General features: G+C 37.8%; 1 protein-coding gene across 1 annotated transcript; it reads left to right on the top strand.

Moving 5' to 3' along the window:
* The first annotated feature begins 869 nt into the window (after nucleotides 1-869).
* On the top strand, nucleotides 870-3,420 carry LOC104602624 (aquaporin PIP2-1-like). The gene is made up of 4 exons (XM_010266383.3): nucleotides 870-1,350; nucleotides 1,614-1,909; nucleotides 2,618-2,758; nucleotides 2,874-3,420. The coding sequence occupies exons 1-4, from the start codon at nucleotides 1,044-1,046 to the stop codon at nucleotides 2,991-2,993; spliced, it is 864 nt and encodes a 287-aa protein (XP_010264685.1). The 5' UTR covers nucleotides 870-1,043; the 3' UTR covers nucleotides 2,994-3,420.
* The last annotated feature ends 17,297 nt before the right edge of the window (nucleotides 3,421-20,717 follow it).

Raw genomic sequence — 20,717 nt, 5'->3', positions numbered from 1 at the left:
ATCTGCACACCTATTTCCTTCTCTCAACGAGTGACCAATAAAATACCTCATGTTACCAAGTATTCGTTTGATCTTTATATAAGTATAGGCAATTGACCATGGGTGAGATGTTGTCCCGTTAATGATGCCGATTAACACCTCATTGTCACTCTTTATTTTTAATTCAGTGATTCCAAATTGGAGACAAAAGTCTAACCCATCTAGAAGATTCAAAAAACTCGGTTTGAATGGTGGAAGTATAACCATAAAATTGTAGAAAGCAAAGCAAAAACCTCCCTAAGAATCCCTAATAATTCCACCCCCACCACTATCACCCGAGTTCCCCCCTATTAGCACCATCTATATTTAATTTATAATGATAATGGATTGGAAATTTTCACCTTAACCCATCTAATTTTCCTTCTCCTAAGATCCTTTGGAGCACAAGGTTATTAGAGCTATCATTGATAGGGGGTATTTGGATGGCATTGAAATCACCTCATTATATGAGGTGATAATAGTCATTTTGACATAGGGTCCGAAAATCTGAAATCGCAGTCCACTTTTAGTCTACTAGTAGCCTCCTATAAATCGTATCTGGCCGTAAATTTGACACATCTGGCCTGTACGGTAAAATTAATATTTTGAGGTGGATTGACCTATAAAAACCTCATTTTTTTTGTTAATTTATTAGGGGTATTGAAAGGTGAGGTGAGAACTGAGAGAAGTTACTATGAACGATAAAAAGCAAGAACGAAGAAGGAAATATGATACGAGAGAGAGATGGTGGGGGGACCCCTCAGACTCAGAGGGCTAGAGAGGGGCCCATGCCCATGAAACAGGGACAAAAATCGATTTCAGTGGGAGCAGGGGCGGCAAAATCAACCTAATAAACCTTAATTTCTTTTTCCTCAGACTCCCCCAGAATAAATACCCCTTCCCACTTTACTTTCCTCTCACTCACTCCCACTCCCATCCAAGCATAACAACGAGTGCCTTCTCTCTCCTTTTCTTTCCCATCTCTTGAAAACTTATTGTTTTCGAGCTCTTGCACTCGTTACGGCATGGGGAAGGACGTTGAGGTTGCTGAACACGGCCATTTCTCCGCCAAGGACTACCACGACCCACCTCCGACGCCTTTGATCGATGCCGTGGAATTGACCAAGTGGTCCTTCTACAGGGCTCTCATCGCTGAATTTATTGCCACTCTTTTGTTTCTCTACATTACTGTGTTGACGGTCATCGGTTACAGAAGCCAGACTGACCAAGCCCACAACGGTGGTGATTGTGAAGGAGTTGGCATCCTTGGCATCGCTTGGGCTTTTGGTGGCATGATCTTCATCCTTGTTTACTGCACTGCCGGTATCTCTGGTTAGTTCTCTCTCAACCTTCTGCCAGTTCAGTTTAATTCTGAAATATCATTTTATTTTGGAATTATTACTTTGCTTTTACTTTTAGACGTATTTTTTGCTTCTGAAGAAGAAGAACCCGGGCCTTCACAATTCCTTTAATTACTTTCTTTGATTCTATCTGTTTATTTTGTTTTTGTTTTTGTTTTTTTTTTAATTCTTTAAAAGAAAATTGAAGCCGTGAAGAAGGTGTCTAATCTAATGGGTTTTTTATACGGTGAGCAGGAGGGCACATTAACCCAGCGGTGACGTTCGGGCTGTTCTTGGCGCGTAAGGTGTCGCTGATCCGAGCCGTGATGTACATGGTGGCACAGTGCCTGGGGGCCATCTGCGGTGTTGGGCTGGTTAAGGGATTCCAGAAGGCTTACTACATGCGCTCCGGTGGTGGAGCAAACTCATTAGCCCTTGGATATAGTAAGGGCGTTGGATTGGGGGCCGAGATCATCGGTACCTTCGTCCTCGTCTACACGGTCTTCTCCGCCACTGATCCCAAAAGGAACGCCAGAGACTCCCATGTCCCGGTAATCAGTTTGAGAAACCCTCCCTTGTCCTCTTTCCTCTTTCCTCTTTCCTTTTCAGCTACAGCTAGCTGTTACGAGCAGCAAAGACAGACTATTTGTTTGCCTATTGGCAGTAATAGTACAACTACTGCTCAGTAGCATGCGGACACATGTTCAGTAACATGGATTGTCCACATACTGTAAGATTGTAATTGGCCATGGCCCAGTGGGAGGTGGTCCGTTTTCTCTTTTTGTGGCTGTTATGTTATACTGGCTCTGGCATGGATGGGGCTCATCTCTTTTGCAAAGAAAAGGCTAAAGATTGTTTCTGACTTCGGTGGGTCGCTTTTCTCACCGGCACCTCACAGCTTTTGCTTGTGGGGATCCTCCATTTTAGTGGATGTTTCGTGCTTGTGCCTCCTCCTATCTTGCCACTCCCTGGCTTTTGCTTGGTCCGTCTATTGACCAGGTGTAGGTTTGCTGCTCCGTTAAGCACCTGTGCACGGTAGCCGTCTCAACTGATTCTAACATCAACTTTGTTACATACAAAGATCCCCCCCGGTCACCCGGTGGCCGACTCCCTTTTTTACGTTACTGACGGAGCTACGTATTTCCTCCGGTGCTGTACTGGGCATAAATAATATAAATTTATTATTTAGGAATTAATTATTTATAAGTGTTTCCCTTTCTTAAATATAACTTGTTCAAACTTTAATTACGTTCCATAAGGTTTTGGCGCCGCTCCCCATCGGATTCGCGGTGTTCATGGTTCACCTGGCCACCATCCCAATCACCGGAACCGGCATTAACCCGGCAAGGAGTCTTGGAGCCGCTGTCATCTACAACAAAGACAAGGCTTGGGATGACCATGTACGTTTTAACTTTTAATTAATCTCCTTAATTTCTATAGTTGAATTGGACCTCTGGTGTTTCTGACTGGGTAATTGTAACCTTGTTTTCTTTTGAATATTTTGTGGGCCTGCAGTGGATCTTCTGGGTTGGACCTTTCACTGGAGCTGCCCTCGCAGCGCTCTATCATCAGTACATTCTGAGAGCAGCAGCCATTAAAGCTCTGGGGTCCTTCAGGAGCAACCCTCACGTCTAAATTTTCAAGAGTCCATGCCGCTTCCATCACTCGCGTCGCCAAACAGTAATTTTAATAATAATGAATTTTGTTTCTTCAAGTCAGTCTGAAGGTCCCGTCTCCTTGGCTCTTGCTATGCCTCTCTCCTTGCTTTCTTTTCTCTTCGATACCAAAGAAACAGATGTGTGCCATTGTGTGTGGGAGACAGAGAGTTGAGGACCCAAAGAATTGTAGATAAGATGTCTTTGGGAGGAGAGGTTGGGGGGAGTGTTTTATGTAATCCCATTGGGTCTTTCTCATCAACATTTGCTTTTAATTTTAATGTATCCAAGTGCTGTCGTAGTTAATCTTTTCCTGTATTTTTTTTTTGCTGCTGCTTTTTTACGTTTAGTCATGATGCTTCCTGATAAAAGTAGAAACGAGTGGTTTGGTTTTGTCTTAGATTCTACTTGATCGGTTTCTCTCATTTGATTCTCAACTTGTGGTAATTAATTGTCACATCACATGGTGGCTTTGTTTGAAATAGATTCTTCCTCGCTGTTACATTTGATTTCACTCTGAGATGAACTCCCCAAATATAATGGGGCTAACGTTTCACAACTGGGTTTTCTTGACTGGGCTCAGCCCGCAACCTATCTCTCTCTCTCTCTCCATTGAATATCGTAATTCATTAAAGGTATAGAGTCATATATTCATCTAACAATACATTTCTCCTATTTCACTTAACCCCCAAAACCTAACACTACTACTATGATCTGCATATGTACCTTCTTTTTCAATCTTAATTAATTGGCTTAATCTATGAATTCCATGATCCTTGGTCGTTAAAAAAATAACAATACTAAATACTAAAGCTTGCAAATGTATTGCGATTACCCATGATCCTTCGTCGATTACCCAAAAATAAAAAATGTAGTCATCGTAAGAAGGGAACAAAAAGGAAAGAAAAAGTGAGGTTAGGTTATAAGCACCTGGGGGGTCCTTTCCTTTTTAAAAAGTGGAGATTCGGATGTGTTTTTACTTCACGGTTTTCATCTCATTAACAATTGGGTAGGTGGATAAATGATGGATGCACTGTGTCCTCGCTCTGTTAATCTGCAGTGCTTTAAATGTCGAGGGTAGGTACACCCTCTCTTGCATTTTCTATATTAATTAAATCTTACAAGCATCAAGCATGTCGTCTTTTGGAAGGATATACAGTCTAGAATCCAGATTGATTTGTGAGATGGATGTGAATGAGTTGAGTCTGTGAAGAATGTGATGCAGAGAGGCGGAGTCAAGCATGTCTGTGAAGAATCGTTAATGCCTTTTATTATTCTAAGAAGAAATTAAGGAACATAAAGATGGCGATCGATCCTTCTATATTAACCCTAATTCTTCCATTTTTCCCTCAACTCAAACTCAAAGTCTTTAATTTTGGTGGTTTTCCATCTGGAGCTCACGCCGGCCCTCAACTACAAAGTGATCTCTCTCATTTTTCAGCTCATTAATTTCCAGCTTTTTTGTGCCATGGTTTGAAAACAAACAACATGTTAGTAAGTACCAAGTAATAGAATACTTCAAACTTGAGCTAGTAGACACGAGTCACTAATACGACTCTGACTGACGGAACTAGGCAACCTTTCACATATTGGTCTATATACTAGCAGTAGCAAAATAATAGAGTGCCTTCTCATAGGTGGTCGTCTGCTGTTGCTCTTCAGCATTTGGGGTGTGTTTCTTTTTGGTTTTTACCATGAATCTAGCTAGCTAGCTAGAGTGAAGGAGAAGGAATTTGGTTGGATCCGTGAAACTTAATAATTTCTTGACCATAAGCGTAAAGGAGCCGCTCCCGCTCCCGCTCCCCATGTTGTTCTACTAAGCTGCATGCCGTCATGCCGTGTGTTATCCGACAACGTGATCTGAAATGGGCCACACAGCCCACAACCCAAAAATTTGTAACTGGGAAAGAATTGTTAAGCTTCAGTTGTGAGCTATTATTGATGGATGGAAATTAAAGCCAGGTACAGCAAGGTCAGAAACAGAGAAGAACCACTAATGGCTAATGTATGGTCTCTGTCTCTTTTATTACACAAAGTCTATTCTTGTGATGATCATAGTTGAGAGGTGGGGTTGTGACTAAACTTGTGATGTCGATACAAGAGGGTCAAAGTTTTTCATGTCCGTGTTAAATTGGGCTTCAACTGTTTGGTGAGATTTGTTGCTGTCATGGCCCATGGGCATGGAAAAAGTAATATTGGATCGACGGTGGAAACTGTAACCAAGGAAGGCGTGTTCGTGTAAACTGTAAACACATCCACCCTCGCATCACATGCTCATGCTATTTAATTCTGGTGCTGCTGTGGTATTGGAGTCTGTGATGCATCGATTTCTGTTTGGCAGGTGGTGGTGGTGGTGGTGGTTGTGCTACTACTGCTGCTGCTGCTCTCTCTCTCATCAAAGACAACAGTAACGGTGGACTAAATAAGGGTTTGGTTTGCTGCTACTGTGAGGCTAGAAGCTAAAAAGCAATTCCTCTTTTAGAGAGAATGGTGGTGGTGTATGCACACATACATGAATGTCCTATATTAATGGTTAATTAATGGTACGTGGGAGCATCACCGTCCGCCGAGTACGGACCTATGAGGAGTTGAATCTTTAAATAGGATACCCGATTCCCAGAACTAATTGGTCATAGTTTCATAATTCGGACAAGTACTAAACTCCATGCCTTTTCCCTTCATTCAAGCAACACTAACACAGGGTCACAACTCACAGCCCCACCCATAAAAGAAGATAGGGAAACATGCATATCTACGGCCCATGTATAGGAAGTTGCAATTGACAATGCACTCAACTCAAATATATAATTTTAATTTTTAAATCCTATCTTATTAAGATATTTTTCTTTTAAAAATATCATGGTAAGAGCCTCAAGGCCCTCAACAATCCCATTCTAGGTTTTAGATTCAGCCATTTCATACCCTTTATTTGTGATTAATTAAATTTTCTAAATTTTAAAATTTTGTTTTGCAAACATTTAATTATTTTATTGACATTGTTAGTATCTTATAGTATTCTTGTATTTATGTTATTAATTCTATATCTAAAGAATAATATGAATTTCAAATTCCCAAGTGAAATTAATGGACAAAATCTCAAGTTTTCTGATCAAATTCTGAAATTCCATTTAGTCCAATAAAAACAAATCTTTCTTTCTTTCTTTCTTGTTTTTTTTTCTTTTTTTTTTTTTGTGTTTTGAGTTTAAACCAAAATGGCATGGTAGGGTTAGGTGAATTTATACTTTTCCATCATTTTGCTCGCTCCCTCATTTGTAAGTTCTGTGCATTACCAGATATAACAAATCCAAGGCCTGGACTAGTATATATGGGACAAGTGTATGTGTTATTATTTTTATTTTTTTTACAATTTATAAAAAGTAAAAGATCGAATAAAAGAAGGATTGAATAACATTTTCATTAATGGGCCTAGTATATATTGACGTAGGGCAGTTGGCCACTCAATTACAAGAGTAATTAGAAGAAAACATGTACATAGGTTATATTTCCTAGGTGAACAGGTTACCTGAGTCTAATTTGTAAGGGAGTCTACTTGGTAATTTTTAGATTCCTAGTATTGGTAGAAATAGGATTGAGTGTTCATTATAAAACAGGGGGATGCCAGCAGTATTTTTTATCCCTAACTTGTTAAAAATTCACCATGAGTTTCCAACATTTCTCTTAAACTCACAACAATTTTTCAAAATGTCTAAAACTCAATATGTCACTAACTTGGTGTTAAAGAGACTAACGGCTGTTAATATATTCCCATTTTAACCTTTATAGAAAAATATAAAATATAAAATATATACATATGTTTTAATATTTAGACATGAAAAAACGAAAAAGTTCAAAAAATATTTTCAAATATAAAATACATATAAAAACACAAAAAATATAAAAAATTTTAGAAATTTCACCCAAAATAAAAAATTATTTTCAAATTATAGAAACTATAGAAATTGAAAAACAAAATTAGAAAATAAAAATTGTAGAAAAAACATCAAAAATTAGAGCAGAGGTCCCCAATTTCAGTGTGAATCTAGATATCGAAGCCTTCCTCAACTAGATCTATGAAGTAAAGAGATTCTTTGGGATAATGGATGTACCTGAAGAGCAACAAGTTAAGATTGTTGCATAGGACCACTACAGAGGAATCAACAATGGCAAGGAAGGCAAACTATAAGACTATGGTATGAAATGAAACAATTAATGATAGGACCTTTTTTTACCTCCCGATTATGAACAATTCCTATTCCAACAATTTCATAATCACATATAAGGGACTAGAATTGTATAGTAGATGAAAGAAGGGTAAAGATCCATCATATGGGTGACTAAACCATGCTAGATGGTTGGGCGAAATTTCAAAATTTTCCTAATCCTTACAGGAATCGAATTTCTTATGTTTTGAAAAACTGCATTTTTCAAGAATTAGTCTTGCACTGAATTGGACTAGATTTGAACCTAAACAAAGAGGAAGATGTATACCTGATACGGATGCCACAAACATAGATCCCAAGGTGGAAGTTCTCGCCCAAATCAGTCCTAAAACCAGTCTCCACTGAAGATGGCGTAGTGTATTTTTGAAGCTGGTTCAACAATGCAGTTTTTAGCAAAACTGCAATCCAACTACTTGGATCGAACTGGGGAGGTGAGTATGAAATTCCTCTGAATTTTTCTTGCAAAAATCAAAAGAAAACTGATATCTATTAGTCCCAAAATAGCTATGGTCGAACTAGGGTTTATTGAGTGACAAAAGAAGAAGAGAGAACTTCTCCTAATCAAATTAGAAGATTATCCAAATCTAATTTGGATGTAGACTCTATTAAGAGATAAGCCTTATCCTCTTAAGAGGATGGGTGCTCTATACCCATTTCCAAACCTAGATTTGCCCCATGTCACATGACAATTTAAGTTGTCATGTGACATTTTAATTAATCATATTAATTATAGGCCTTAGGCCCATCAACTATAAGGCTCACGAACCAAGGGTGTTGCCTGGCCAACTTAGGCTTGATTTGTATGGTGTGGGACCCAACAATGACATCACATAAGTCCACATGGGTTCGACCCAACCTCTATGAAAAGGCTTGACCAAATTCACTACTAAATGCAGTGAACCCCTAAGCACATCACTATGGGCTCAAAAAGGACCCAACATTTACATTTAAATGATCATTGAATTCAGCCATCCTTTGAATACACAATGATAATGGACTTAAGTAAGATAAAGCACATAAGGTAATCAACCCTGTAATGGTCTCCTACACTTAATCTCTCGGCAGGGGCAAAGCCAGTAAATTTTTATAAGGGGGCCAAAACCTAAATGAAGTATGGATGGACCCATAGGGAGGGAAAGCATTGAGGTAGAGAGTGGGGGAGAGGAAAATTTACATAGAAAATTATAATACAGTTGAGATTTTCTGAACCATAGTGGAGGGCCATGGCCCCCCTGGGTCCCCCTAGCTCCGCCCCTGTCTCTCGTCCTATAATGATTAAACACTGCTCGACAAGGAATGACCTTTCCCCTGGTTGCAAGGTGTAGTGTCACACTCTCTGCTCGGATGGATCTCGGGAATTAAAACCTTTTGCAAACATTTTTCATAAAACATATAACATATATCATATAAATATATTTTGCAAAATCAAATCTAAAATATAATTGAAAACCACTGCTAACAGTTTTAGGTTTCCACCAAAGAGAGTGTAAGCCCTATCATTCACTTTGTCCAAGAAATGGGCCGATCCTATCACTTTGATCACCCACTCAAATGAATTTGCAGACTGCCCCAACATGCCTAGGTTTTGACCCTCAATGGATTTCACTGATTGACATATTAAAGACAGCTCAATTCAACACCTAGTGCAGTACCACATTCAAGTGTAGGGGTTATATGCAACTTTCTAGTTTTGCCCATCAATTTTCAAGGTTCAGGGCATAATTGGAAAATTGTCCAGGTTCGGTGTTTCAACCAAACACACACTACATGTGCTTTGGGTCTAACCCTAGCAGATAAGACAAGCTGCCCCAAGTTCTTTGACAGTACATCAGTGTTAGCTTTGACATGATAAACTCTCCAAATCTATCCAATGGTTGAGAACAATCTAAACTAACACAAGTCTCATAAGTGTATATTTTAAGGGGTAATTTCACAGAAACATTTCAATATCAACATAAAATAATAATTTACTTTTATTCATTTACAATAAATGTATGTATACATCAATTTTATTGGAGTTAATGGCATACACTACCTAATAGTAGAATATATGGAAGAATTTCTCAGGTTACAAGCACGATGTAATTTAGTGGAAACAGAGGAGCAACATGTTGCATGATATATCAATGGTTTAAAATTTATAATCCAAGATCGGATGGGATTGCAACCTGTGTGGACCGTGGAAGAAGCACAAAACTTAGTAGCACGGGCCAAGAGGCTAATGGCACAACAAGATAGAAGGATAGGCAGTTCATGTAGACCTCTGCCTGAAGGATCACGTCCTACTATGCCAACGGGAAAGCAATCCCAAGTGGTTAACCAGTCCTGACCTTCTACGTCAAGAATTAGGCACACTGTAGGTTGTGGCAGTGGTGCAACCAAACAGGTTGGTGGGGGGGAGTAGCAAGGCTGCAAATAATCCTTATGCTAAGCCTACAACTGATAAATGCTATAGATGTGGAGAGTCTGGTCATAGATCAAACGTGTGCCGTGCTTGTCGACAAGTTAATTTGGCCAACCATGAAGAAGTCCTCGAGGAAGAACCTATACAGGTCGAGGACCAAGAAGACGATGGAATTGATGAGTTTACTGATGAGGATGGGGATGCCATGGCCTATGTAATACAACGTATCCTTTGCTCACCGAAGAAAGAGGAGGTTTCCCAGCAACACCAGATCTTTCATTCAAAGTGCTCGATCAATCAAAGGGTGTGCGATCTAATCACCGACAATGGTAGCTACGAGAAATTGTGTCTAAGGCATTGGTGAACCACTTGCAACTACCAACTGAACCTCACCCTTCACCATATCAGATTGGATGGATCAAGAAAGAACCCACGATCAAGGTAACTGAAATCTATAGAGTTCCTCTTTCTATTTGGAAAACATATAAATATGATGTAGTTTGTGACGTTGTAGATGTGGATTCTTGTCATATTCTACTTGGCCGCCCATGGCAATATGATGTGGATGCCACTCATAAAGGAAAAACATATGTATATATTTATGTGGAATAACAGGACAATCACTATTGTCCTGGAAGGGAAGACTTTCCTTTCAATTTGCAACTCCGAGTCTGAATTTACTACAGATGTGAGGGTTGCGGGTGAAGCGTACGGGAAACAGAGCCAATCGAGGGGATACTGAAGAAAGCTCAGTTTTTATAGAGGAATTCAAGGAGTTAACTATGGATGAAGGATATACAGCATCAAATATAGATCTAGGTGCCACTCCCCCGAATTTGCCACATTACAAGATGAGCCCGAAAGAGAATGAAATTTCGAAGGAAAAGGTGGAAGAGCTACTTCGTAAGGGACATATTCGGAAAATTAAAGCACTAGTCCTTGTGCCATACTTGCACTATTAACACCAAACAAGGATGGGAGTTGGCGAACGTGCGTGGATAGTCGCGCTATCAACACAATTACGATCAGGTACAGGTTTTCCATTCTTAGACTTGATGATACGCTGAATCAACTAGGGGGTGTCAAGGTGTTTTCTAAGATTAAGATAGATAGATTTGAGGAGTGGGTATCATCAAATTCGTATTATGCCGGGTGACAAATGGAAAACAGCATTCAAAACCAAGGAAGGGCTATAAAATTTGTGGTCGTGTACTTTGACGACATTTTGTTTTATAGCCACAATGAAGATGAGCATGTTAACCATTTACGACAAGTGCTGACAGTCCTACAGGAGAATCAGCTATATGTTAATCTCAAGTAGTGCAATTTCTTAACAAACAAATTGATCTTCTTAGGATTCATCATTAGTGCTGAAAGTATTCACATAGATGAAGAGAAGATTCTAGCTATCAGAAATTGGCCTACATCGAAGACAATTAGCGAGGTTCGTAGCTTTCACGGCTTGGTAACATTTTATCGGTGCTTCATTTGTAATTTCACTAGTATTGTTGCTCCAATTAATTACTGATTGCTTAAAGAAAGGGAGGTTTCAATGGACAGAAGCTGCCAACAGGAGCTTTGCCGAGATTAAAGAGAAGTTGACTACTGCACCAGTGCTGGTACCACCAAACTTCGAAAAGATTTTTGAATTGGAATGTGATGCTTGCGGTGTTGGGTTGGTGCTGTTCTTTCACAAGAGAGTAGACCTATGGCTTCCTATAGCGAAAAGTTGAATATAATGAAGCACGACAAAAATGGTCTACTTACAAACAAGAACTATATGCGGTGGTTCCAGCTCTCAAGCATTGGGAGTATTACCTAACTCAGAGAGAGTTTGTGATACATTCAAATCATCAATCATTGAAATACTTCAGGAGTCAAAAATATCTTAATAAGATGCATGCAAGGTGGGCCTCTTACTTGGAGTAGTTCTCTTATGTCATTAAGCATAAGCTAGTCTGGAGCTACTAATCACTGAGTAGAAGAGATGCGTTGCTTGTCACTGTAAGCACTGAGGTCGTAGGGTTTGAATGCCTGAAAGAGTTGTATGAATCCGAAGAAGATTTTAGTGGTATTTGGGAGAAATTCTTGACAAGGCAGCCTATCGGAGATTTGATTATATCTGCAGGATGGGTTTTTGTTTAAGGGAAACAGATTGTGCATTCCAAGGACTTCTTTGCACGAGAAGGTAATTCGAGAATCACATGGAGGTGGTCTTGGTGGTCATCTTGGTCGAGACAAGACCATTGCCAGTGTTGAGGAACGGTGTTACTGGCCACAGTTGAAGAAAGATGTGGGTAATTTGGTAAGAAAGGGACAAGCATAGATCGAACACGGGTCTTTATATACCATTGACAGTACCAACAACAGCATGGGAAGATCTTTCAATGGATTTTGTGCTAGGTCTTCCAAGGACACAGCGTGGGGTTGATTCTGTATTTGTTGTTGTTGACAGGTTTTCGAAGATGGCCCATTTTGTTCCTTGCATGAAGACTTCAGATGCAGCACATGTGGCAAAATTATTCTTTAGAAATTGTCAGGTTGCACAAAGTTAATTCCAAAATCTATTACCTCAGACAAGGACAAGAAGTTCCTTGCTCACTTCTGGCTTACACTATGGAAGAGATTTAATACTGAACTCAAATTCAGTAGCACTGCACATCCTCAGCCTGGGGTAGTGAACCAAACCTTAGACAATCTGATTCGCTGTATTTGCGGGGAGAAGCCTAAACAATGGGACAAATGCATTGCCCCAAGCAGAGTTTGCATACAACAGTTTTGTCCATAGTTTAGTAGGAGTCTTTCCTTTCTCTATAGTATACCAAAAGTCCTAGGTTTAAGTATATCAGCTAACAACATGGCAGAACAGTTCCAGGCAATTCAAGAAGTTAGGAAGAAGCATGAAGAATCTAACGCCAAGTATAAGGCACAAGCTAACAAACATAAGCGGCATAAGGTATTTAAAGGAGACATGGTTATGCTCTTCTTGAGGAAAGAGAGATTCCCAACTGGGACTTACAATAAGCTAAAGCCAAAGAAATATGGGCCTTATCGAGTGTTGAGGAAGATTAATGACAATGCATATGTGGTGGATCTCCCGGAAGAGAAGTAGATTTCTAGGACCTTCAGTGTCTCGGATCTGTACGAGTATTACCCGCTTGGTGAACCTTTGTATGCCAAGGATAACTCAGGGACGAGTTCTTCTCAAGTGGAGGGAACTGACGTAAGACAATTGGCCACTCAATTCCAAGAGTAGTTAGAAGTAAACAAGTAGATAGGTTATTTCCTAGGTGAATAGGTTACCTGAGTCTAATTTGTAAGGGAGTCTACTTAGTAATTTTCAGATTCCTAGTACTAGTAGAAGTAGGACTGAGTGCTCATTATAAAACAGGGATTCCATGTATTTTGAAGCAGTACTCTTTATCGATTCCACTTCAGCAAGCGCTCTCTGTGTGAAGTTTTTGTTACTTCTCAGAATTCAAATTCTAACAACTCACGATTCCCCTGTGGATTCAGAGCATCAACTGCGTTTATCTTGAACGAGATCAAGCTTGTCACGCTTGTGCTATGTTATATATGGTCCTTATTGGGCCTGTTTTGCACCAAAATTATCATAAGAGCCAGGCCTAGTCCTAGCCCAATTCTGATGGTCATACATGCCAATTTTGATGGTCATAGCTTCTGAAACTTGAAGAGATTGGCATTGTGCCTCAACAATACCCTTCTATTGATTGAATTCCTTGTAATAAAAGCCAATCCTACTCAAGACCAAGCCATTAGAGTCTAGAATTGATGCAAATTTTATATCATTGAAATCCATCCATTGTTGATACTGCTTGGTAATGCATCCAAATACATTTGTAGCCACAACATTTAAAGCACATATGCAAGTAATTGTTTAACTTTGGGCAAATTCTGCAAATTACAGATAACCTTCCCTAGTTAAAATCTAGGTGATCCTGATCGAGCACCATGTTGGCCTGAAATATGTATGCCCTATATAATAATTTTATCAACAAAGCTCAATGGATTAGCTCTCTTAATAATCTATGGACATCAATGAATTTAAGTCAATAACAGGAGAAAAGAGCACCAAGAAGGCGGCTTGAAACTAGGCAAATTTTTGAATAATTTTCTATCCAAAGCCAATCTCTTGGAAAAGCCCAAGCCTCTCCCACGTTAATGGTAGTATGATTGAAAATATTCTTTAAATAAAGTTCACAAATTGGCCATTTTTTGTTTCCCCAGATGCATCCAATTTATATTTGTCCATGTCCATCCAATCCAAATCTGTTTTATAGGATTGGCCATATTTGAAATCTGCACCACTTTATAAATTCAATGTAGTAACACCATGCCCTCTCAATTATTTGGGTTGGATGATATTTCCTTTTTAGGGTAAAAGGACAATCTTGTACTATTCATACTTTAATACAAATTGGGCAGTTTTCATTCATGTCCTTTTTTTGCTTATAATTACATAATAGTCCATAATCTTTGTCAAGCTAGTATATTCTCAAGAGTGTTAGGAATTTGAGATGTCTGTCATTGGTACAAGGTTTTAAAATAGTTTCCAGTCACAGGATTATCAAGGGGGATTTGATAATCCAAATAGACAACCACATATTATGCTTGTCTTAAAGGTGATTAATTTCAAGTCACTTGTATGGAGACACTTGAGCAAATATGTGGGTGTTTGTCAGAGAAGAACTTCACTGAGCTTAACCCATTAGTAGAATAGTTGCATGGAATCAACTATCAACAACTATTTCTATCATGGATATCTTGTATATGAGGTGGTGCTTGCTACAGCTTGATGGTGCAAACACTTATAGGGATTTGAGCATGCACATGTCAGCTATAATGCCTTATGCATGGAAGCATGTAGAATGCACGAAATGGAATATATCATTGAAATTGACGTGATCAAAAAGTCCTTGGCTAAAGCAATATGGTTTATGGAAAGAGTTTCAATTGTCATCATATGAGTCATTATCAATTCAGAGTATGATTGAGCTAGTTGGATTTGACATATTCAGTATGGCTCTTTGCTCTATTAGGACATTATATGATATAAGGATCCAATTGCATGGTAGTTAATAGATAGAAAAGGTTCAATTTGTCAAATTCAGACTATTAAGGTGGTGATAACATATTAATAGGTGTCACTCATGAGATATGAGATGTGGAACTCCTATGAAAAATGATCAATTATTAGCATTCAATGGAGAATTAAAGAGTTGTAATCCAATTCAGATGGAATGAGTTCCATTTGGGATGCTAAAGGAATTCTGTATCAAGCAAAAGATATGTAAACTATGGGGGAGGGTGTTTATTAAGAGAATTCTTAGTAGAGGGACCTGATTGTAATTAAAGGGGACTAATTTATAATTAGAGGAAACTTATGAGATAAACTCCTCTAAATAGAAAAGGAGTACAATCCTATTTAAGAGAGGAAAGGGGCGATCCTAGGGTTAATATATACACACTTCTGCTAAACCTAATCTTAATTACAATTTGCTAACACATTCTTGGAGCCCCCTAACCCTTCCCACTTCCTCTTCCTTCTTACATCAAACTTTGTGAAGATTTGAATCAAAGTTGAATTCAGGAACTCTATTAAAGTTAGATCAAACTTCACTAAGGCCCCATATGTTTTCACTTACCTGGGTAAGTGAGTTTACCAAACAAGTGTTTCTTAGACAAAAATTTCTTAGGGGTAAATTCATTCTAGTGTTCTTGTGTGATATAACTTACTTGGGTATGGATAAAGCGAGAGGTGGAAGGGAGAGACTGTTATTGGTGCATGAGTAAGCTACTACTTACCCTCAAGGAGTGTAAATAACTTATACTTTTTGAAAACTTCGCTTACCATGGGGCCCATTATAGCGGTGTATAAATGCAAGGATCATGATCAATTACCCAGTTGACCAAATTACCCCATATGAAATACCGACAAATGAACAAAGCCTAAAGGTATGCTTTTGTTTCTGTTTTGAAGTTAAGGCTGAGTTTGGAAAGAGTACAAATGCAAATATGTACTGTGCAAATACATACAAAATAATGCAAAAATATAAGGTTTTGCACTCTATATATTTGCATTTGTACTTCTTCCAAACTGAGCCTAAGATTTTGTGCACCACCATGGATGTGATGTTGGGATTTTCAAGATTCTATTAAATTTTAATTTTTTGTTATATAAAGATTTAAAGAATTCATCTAAATTTTTTTATTAAGTAACTTATACTTTGGGGGTAATGACAAATAGGCACCTTGAACTTTCAAACTCGACAGTTGAGTACCCCAAACTCCTAGAAATAGACACCCAGTCTAGTGTCCTTAACCCATGTTATAGTGTGCAATAAAATTACTGAAATGCCCATATGTATATTTAAATTATTGAAAAACAAAAATTGAAAATGACCAAAACAACCCCGATTAAGTTGTAGTCTTTGGTCTAGGCAACATTGCTGTTTATTTAGAGCCCTAGAAACAAGCTGAAAAGGGTTGAATCCGACAAAAAATACTTCGTTGGCAAGGGTTGTGTTCAGCGAAATGACTTCACCGACTTGATTCATGTTTATTGTAGTTCAATGCTTCAAATTTGATAGGAAAAATAAGGATTTTAAAAATAAGAACCTAAGAATGAAGATCTCAAAACAATGGTTTCATAGAAGAGAAAGGGTAATACGGTCTAAAAATGGCCTAAAAAAACATAAGGAGGATAGTTTGGGGATTCTAAAATGTTTAAAGTTGTACATGACTTCATATGTCATGGATATCTAACTTATTTATCGAGTACTAATGACTGGATAGGAGTATTTATTTTTGGGATTTCTGCTACTCAAGTGTCACATTTGAAAGTTCAGGATATCTATCTGATATTACTCCCAAATTACAAAGTATAAAGTACCTATATGTAATTTTATTGAAAATCATTTTAATTTTATTTTTCCATATGGCCACAAAATCAATGTAGCTTTTTTCCCAATACTATTTTTATTTGCTTTTTTTTTTTAATATTGTTGATGATTGCTCTCTCTCACCATCTAACGATTGTATCATATATAGGTACAAGAAAGAGGATGGATAATCATCAAAATTTATTTTATCATTAAACAATCTTTGAAAATATGAGTTTCATCCTTGACAAGAATCATACTCAGATTGTTTATTATGATCTTCTAATGGAGATGGTAATTTGTAGGAAGCTATCTGAATCAAAACAGATTCTAGTATTACTGGCAGGTATTTAAACCATTTGATGTTCCATGGAAACCATGGTTTACTACCCGTATTCAATTGCCAATTTACTTTTCTTCTTTGATTAATATCCATTGCACGCATCTAAGGACATGAACTTGAACCCAGAAACTAATCTAAGTTTCAATTAGATGAAGAGTCCCATCAGATCTGCTCAATAGTATTTGATTAGTAGTCTCAGCTAGCATATGCAGATGCAGGGGCTACTTAATTCTTTCCCTTCTTTGGTTTGATGATCAATTAGACATTGGCTTATATTGAAATCTTCCTGGTTTCTCTACTCCGAGGCCTCAAAAGTCAAATCCTGCCAAAACAAAGTCGTAAGCAACCACAATCAAAATGTTGTATTAGAGACTAGAGTAGGTTGGCATTCGATTCATAGTATAGTAACATCAAAAGATAAAAATGGAGGGTTAAGGTTTTGTTTCCATTTTTCCACCCTACGACTAGGACTAGGGTGTGGATTAGCTTAGGGCAATGATTGTGTAGTGGACTGGAATCTATGACAACCTCCCACATCCGCTATAAAATAAATGGGGCTAGTAGTGAGGTTGAATGGTTGTAGGGCATTATCATGCTTGTATCTTGAGGTCAACTTTGCCAATTTGAGAGAGGTTGAATGGTTGGCTCAGCTTGAGGTCAACTTTGCCAATTTGGCATCTTTTTAAAATTTCAACCTTAAGGTCCTTTACCTTAAACTAGTATTACTCAATCCAAGTATTCAATCACAAATTTAAATAATATACATGTTGGAAATTGGAGTCACAAAAGCTTAGTGGAGAAGTTGTGAGGTGTGCTCAAAAACATTGTCTTTAAAACGTTATTTTCCCCCACTTAGTTTTATTGAGTTTGTTGTTGGATTACAGGTAAATATGTTCTCAGGATACAATAGGGCTTTAAGCGAGAATTTGCAACAAACAAATTTGAAGAGTTTTCGAAGAAACCTTCTATGATACAGTAGCAGATCGGATTGAGAGAGACGAGTGATTTTTCGAAAACTTATATTTTCATTTGCTTGATTCGCACTCCATATATAATTTCTGAAGAGTCATCTTAAAGAGGAACACATTGGTTCAAAAAAAGGCTTTTTGTACAATCACAATTTCAAACTTTGTAATAATTAAAAATTAGTTAACAATTAATGACTATTAATTTTTGACTGATGCCTCTTAATCTCACCCAATCAAATTGTGACTGTTGAATTTTTTTTAAAATATCAACAGTCATGATTCAGTTTCACACAAAAAAATCAATACCATTTCAAACGTGTGTGAACAAAATGTACCTCTAAAGCACCTCATTGCATCGTATACATACACGTGCATTGCATGGTAGAAAGCTTCCATACTCTATTCTTATAATCGTAAGTGTAAACAAGCTCCTATTTAAAAATTCAAAATATATTTTATAATTTTCTTATGTGGGACAAATTGAAAATTTGTTTTAATGTAAATATTAAAAAACTATTTTTTAAGATATATGTATAGGTGCATTTTCATGTAATTATCATACTCTTTAAAGCCAATACCCTAGTTCGATGGGAGCATATGCCCATCTCATTATTAATACCATGTGATATGCACATGTATCATTGGTCTCCAAGTCTACTTTCTCATTTTATTATCTATTAGAGCTATTCTTAAAGAAAATTTTATTGAATGATTTCATTTTTTTTTCCGCTCCTCCATCTATCCCAGGCTTCCCAGCATACACAATTTTGTCATATACACATTCCTTTTTTTAGACATATTGTTTCTCGACTATCCAACACTTTATTCCATATCATATTATTTTCCTTATTAACATGTTAGAACTTAGAAGTGTTAGAAAAAAAAAAAAAACATGAACATCATACTATATAAATAGTATATAAACATCATACTATATAAATATTTTACAACGAAACACTCTTAATTATCAATACCAATCTCTCATCTCCACCATGCCCGGATCAATACATACACTAGATATGGAGTTTTGATTGGTCCTATATATAGGGTTGCAAATGATCCAACCCAAGTTTCCCCTTTTGGGCCCTTTAATTTATGAGTATTGGTATTGGCTGACCTAAATAAACAATTTCAAATGTGATTCAGCTCTGAATGCGAAGGGCGTATCAATGAGAATGAATATTCTTTCCAAAATATTTCACCAAATGAGAATATTGCATAATTAAAAAGCAGTAAACAATTCAGTTCATCCAATTCCGCACTTGTGTGAAACTATTCCTCAGTAAAAGCAGCGGATCGAAGGTGTTCCTCAGCTAGTTTCCTGGTAAAGTCTGGTCGGTTGCAACGTGTCAATTTTCGCATACACCTGGGTTTAAAACTAAAACGGTCTGATCTTCTACGTGGCCAAAAAAATATTCAAAAGATCTAAGAATTAAGATGGGGAGGTAAAAATTTTTAACACGTTGTGTGTTGGTATTCGTTCCTAGTATGTCCCTCCATCGGAAGAGTCCGGATCTCCTGCTCAGACAAACTCTATCACGTCTATCCATCAAACATTGCAGCCATATATAGACAACATCTCATCCTCCTACATACTATTATCTAGGGGAGATATTCTCAGTTCATCAGAGTAGTGTATTGTGGGTAGGTGTGGGCTGAGTTATCATGGGTAGAAGATCCGAAATCCCATCGCAATGGACTAATTAATACACACGTGGTGTGATCGTGGCACTATTTATCTCGCCATTTTGATCATTGAAAAGCTTAAAATCTACGAGTAAAGAAGGAACTGGGATCACCTAACAACAAAATATGTTCTAACACCCTATCAACTTGATCTGACACCGCTTATCTCACCAGAAATCGGAGCCCACCATAAAAGTGGGACCAATCATGTATGAGATGTACATGTGAGATGATGTTGATAGGGTGTTGGAACATATTTTCTGGTAGGTGTGTTGGACTTGTAAAGAAGTGCTAATCCTAATAATAACTAAGGTGTTGTTTGGTAAGTCTTTTTTGAAAGATTTTGTAATAAATCTATAGCTAAAAGATTACGTGAACTTTTGCATTAAGATCTTAATAACCTGAAGACGATTTGGTTAAGGTGTGTCTTCTCGTGCGAAGGCACGATAAAAAAAAGTCGAAAAGCTTTATTTGGAGCTTCCAAAAAATAGCTTAAAATGAGCTTGACGTGTCTTTTTGGAGTGTCATCTTTTGGCAACTAAATCTTTCCCAACCAAACGGGAAAAGACCAAAACACAGACTACTGGGTTTTTAAACAAACGATAGCACGTGCGGAAAGACACACGAAAAAGAGCCTAAGTAGGTGTTGGGAACATTGTACTATTTTTAGAGAAAAACGGTGCTAAGCATGTGAAGTTCTAAGTATTTTTTGTTTGGAATTGGTGCTGTTACATAGATGATTTTTCTTGTTTTTTTTTTTTTTTTTGAAAAAACATTGGTTTTATTTGGTACCGATGTTGGGAGCAACATTTTCAATGTTCATCATAGAATTGTTGGCAGCAACACACCGCTTTCCTAAAAAACATTAAATTTGGCATTGCTTCAGACCACATTTTCATGATTTTCAAGACGTAGTCTAGAGCAAGGTTTTTTTGTAAGAAAACGGTACCAAACAAGAGGGCATTGCTTCCGGCATCGTTTTCTCTGCCGTGATGCCTACATTGCTTCATTTTCTAAAAAAACGGCACCGATGCCAAACACTGCCTCGCTGCTGAGTGGTTAACCGTTCTTATTGTTGGCCTGTTGGGGGCAGCTGGAGGACAGCGGCAGAGTGGCGAATGGGTAGTTTAGTCATTAGAGTGGGATCTAATTACAAAAATGGCTATATCAGTTACCAAAAT

Source organism: Nelumbo nucifera, chromosome 2, assembly GCF_055504915.1.
Source record: "Nelumbo nucifera cultivar China Antique chromosome 2, China Antique-T2T, whole genome shotgun sequence".
Taxonomy (NCBI): domain Eukaryota; kingdom Viridiplantae; phylum Streptophyta; class Magnoliopsida; order Proteales; family Nelumbonaceae; genus Nelumbo; species Nelumbo nucifera.
Note: the sequence above shows the minus strand (reverse complement) of the source record. Positions and strands in the feature narration are given on the sequence as shown.

Bases quoted from the DNA above. Each gene is read 5' to 3' on its own strand.
- LOC104602624 (XM_010266383.3), top strand. From the start codon at position 1,044: ATGGGGAAGGACGTTGAGGTTGCTGAACACGGCCATTTCTCCGCCAAG. The intron at 1,910-2,617 runs GTAATCAGTTTG...ACGTTCCATAAG, and splicing joins CCAGAGACTCCCATGTCCCG to GTTTTGGCGCCGCTCCCCAT. The intron at 2,759-2,873 runs GTACGTTTTAAC...GTGGGCCTGCAG, and splicing joins ACAAGGCTTGGGATGACCAT to TGGATCTTCTGGGTTGGACC.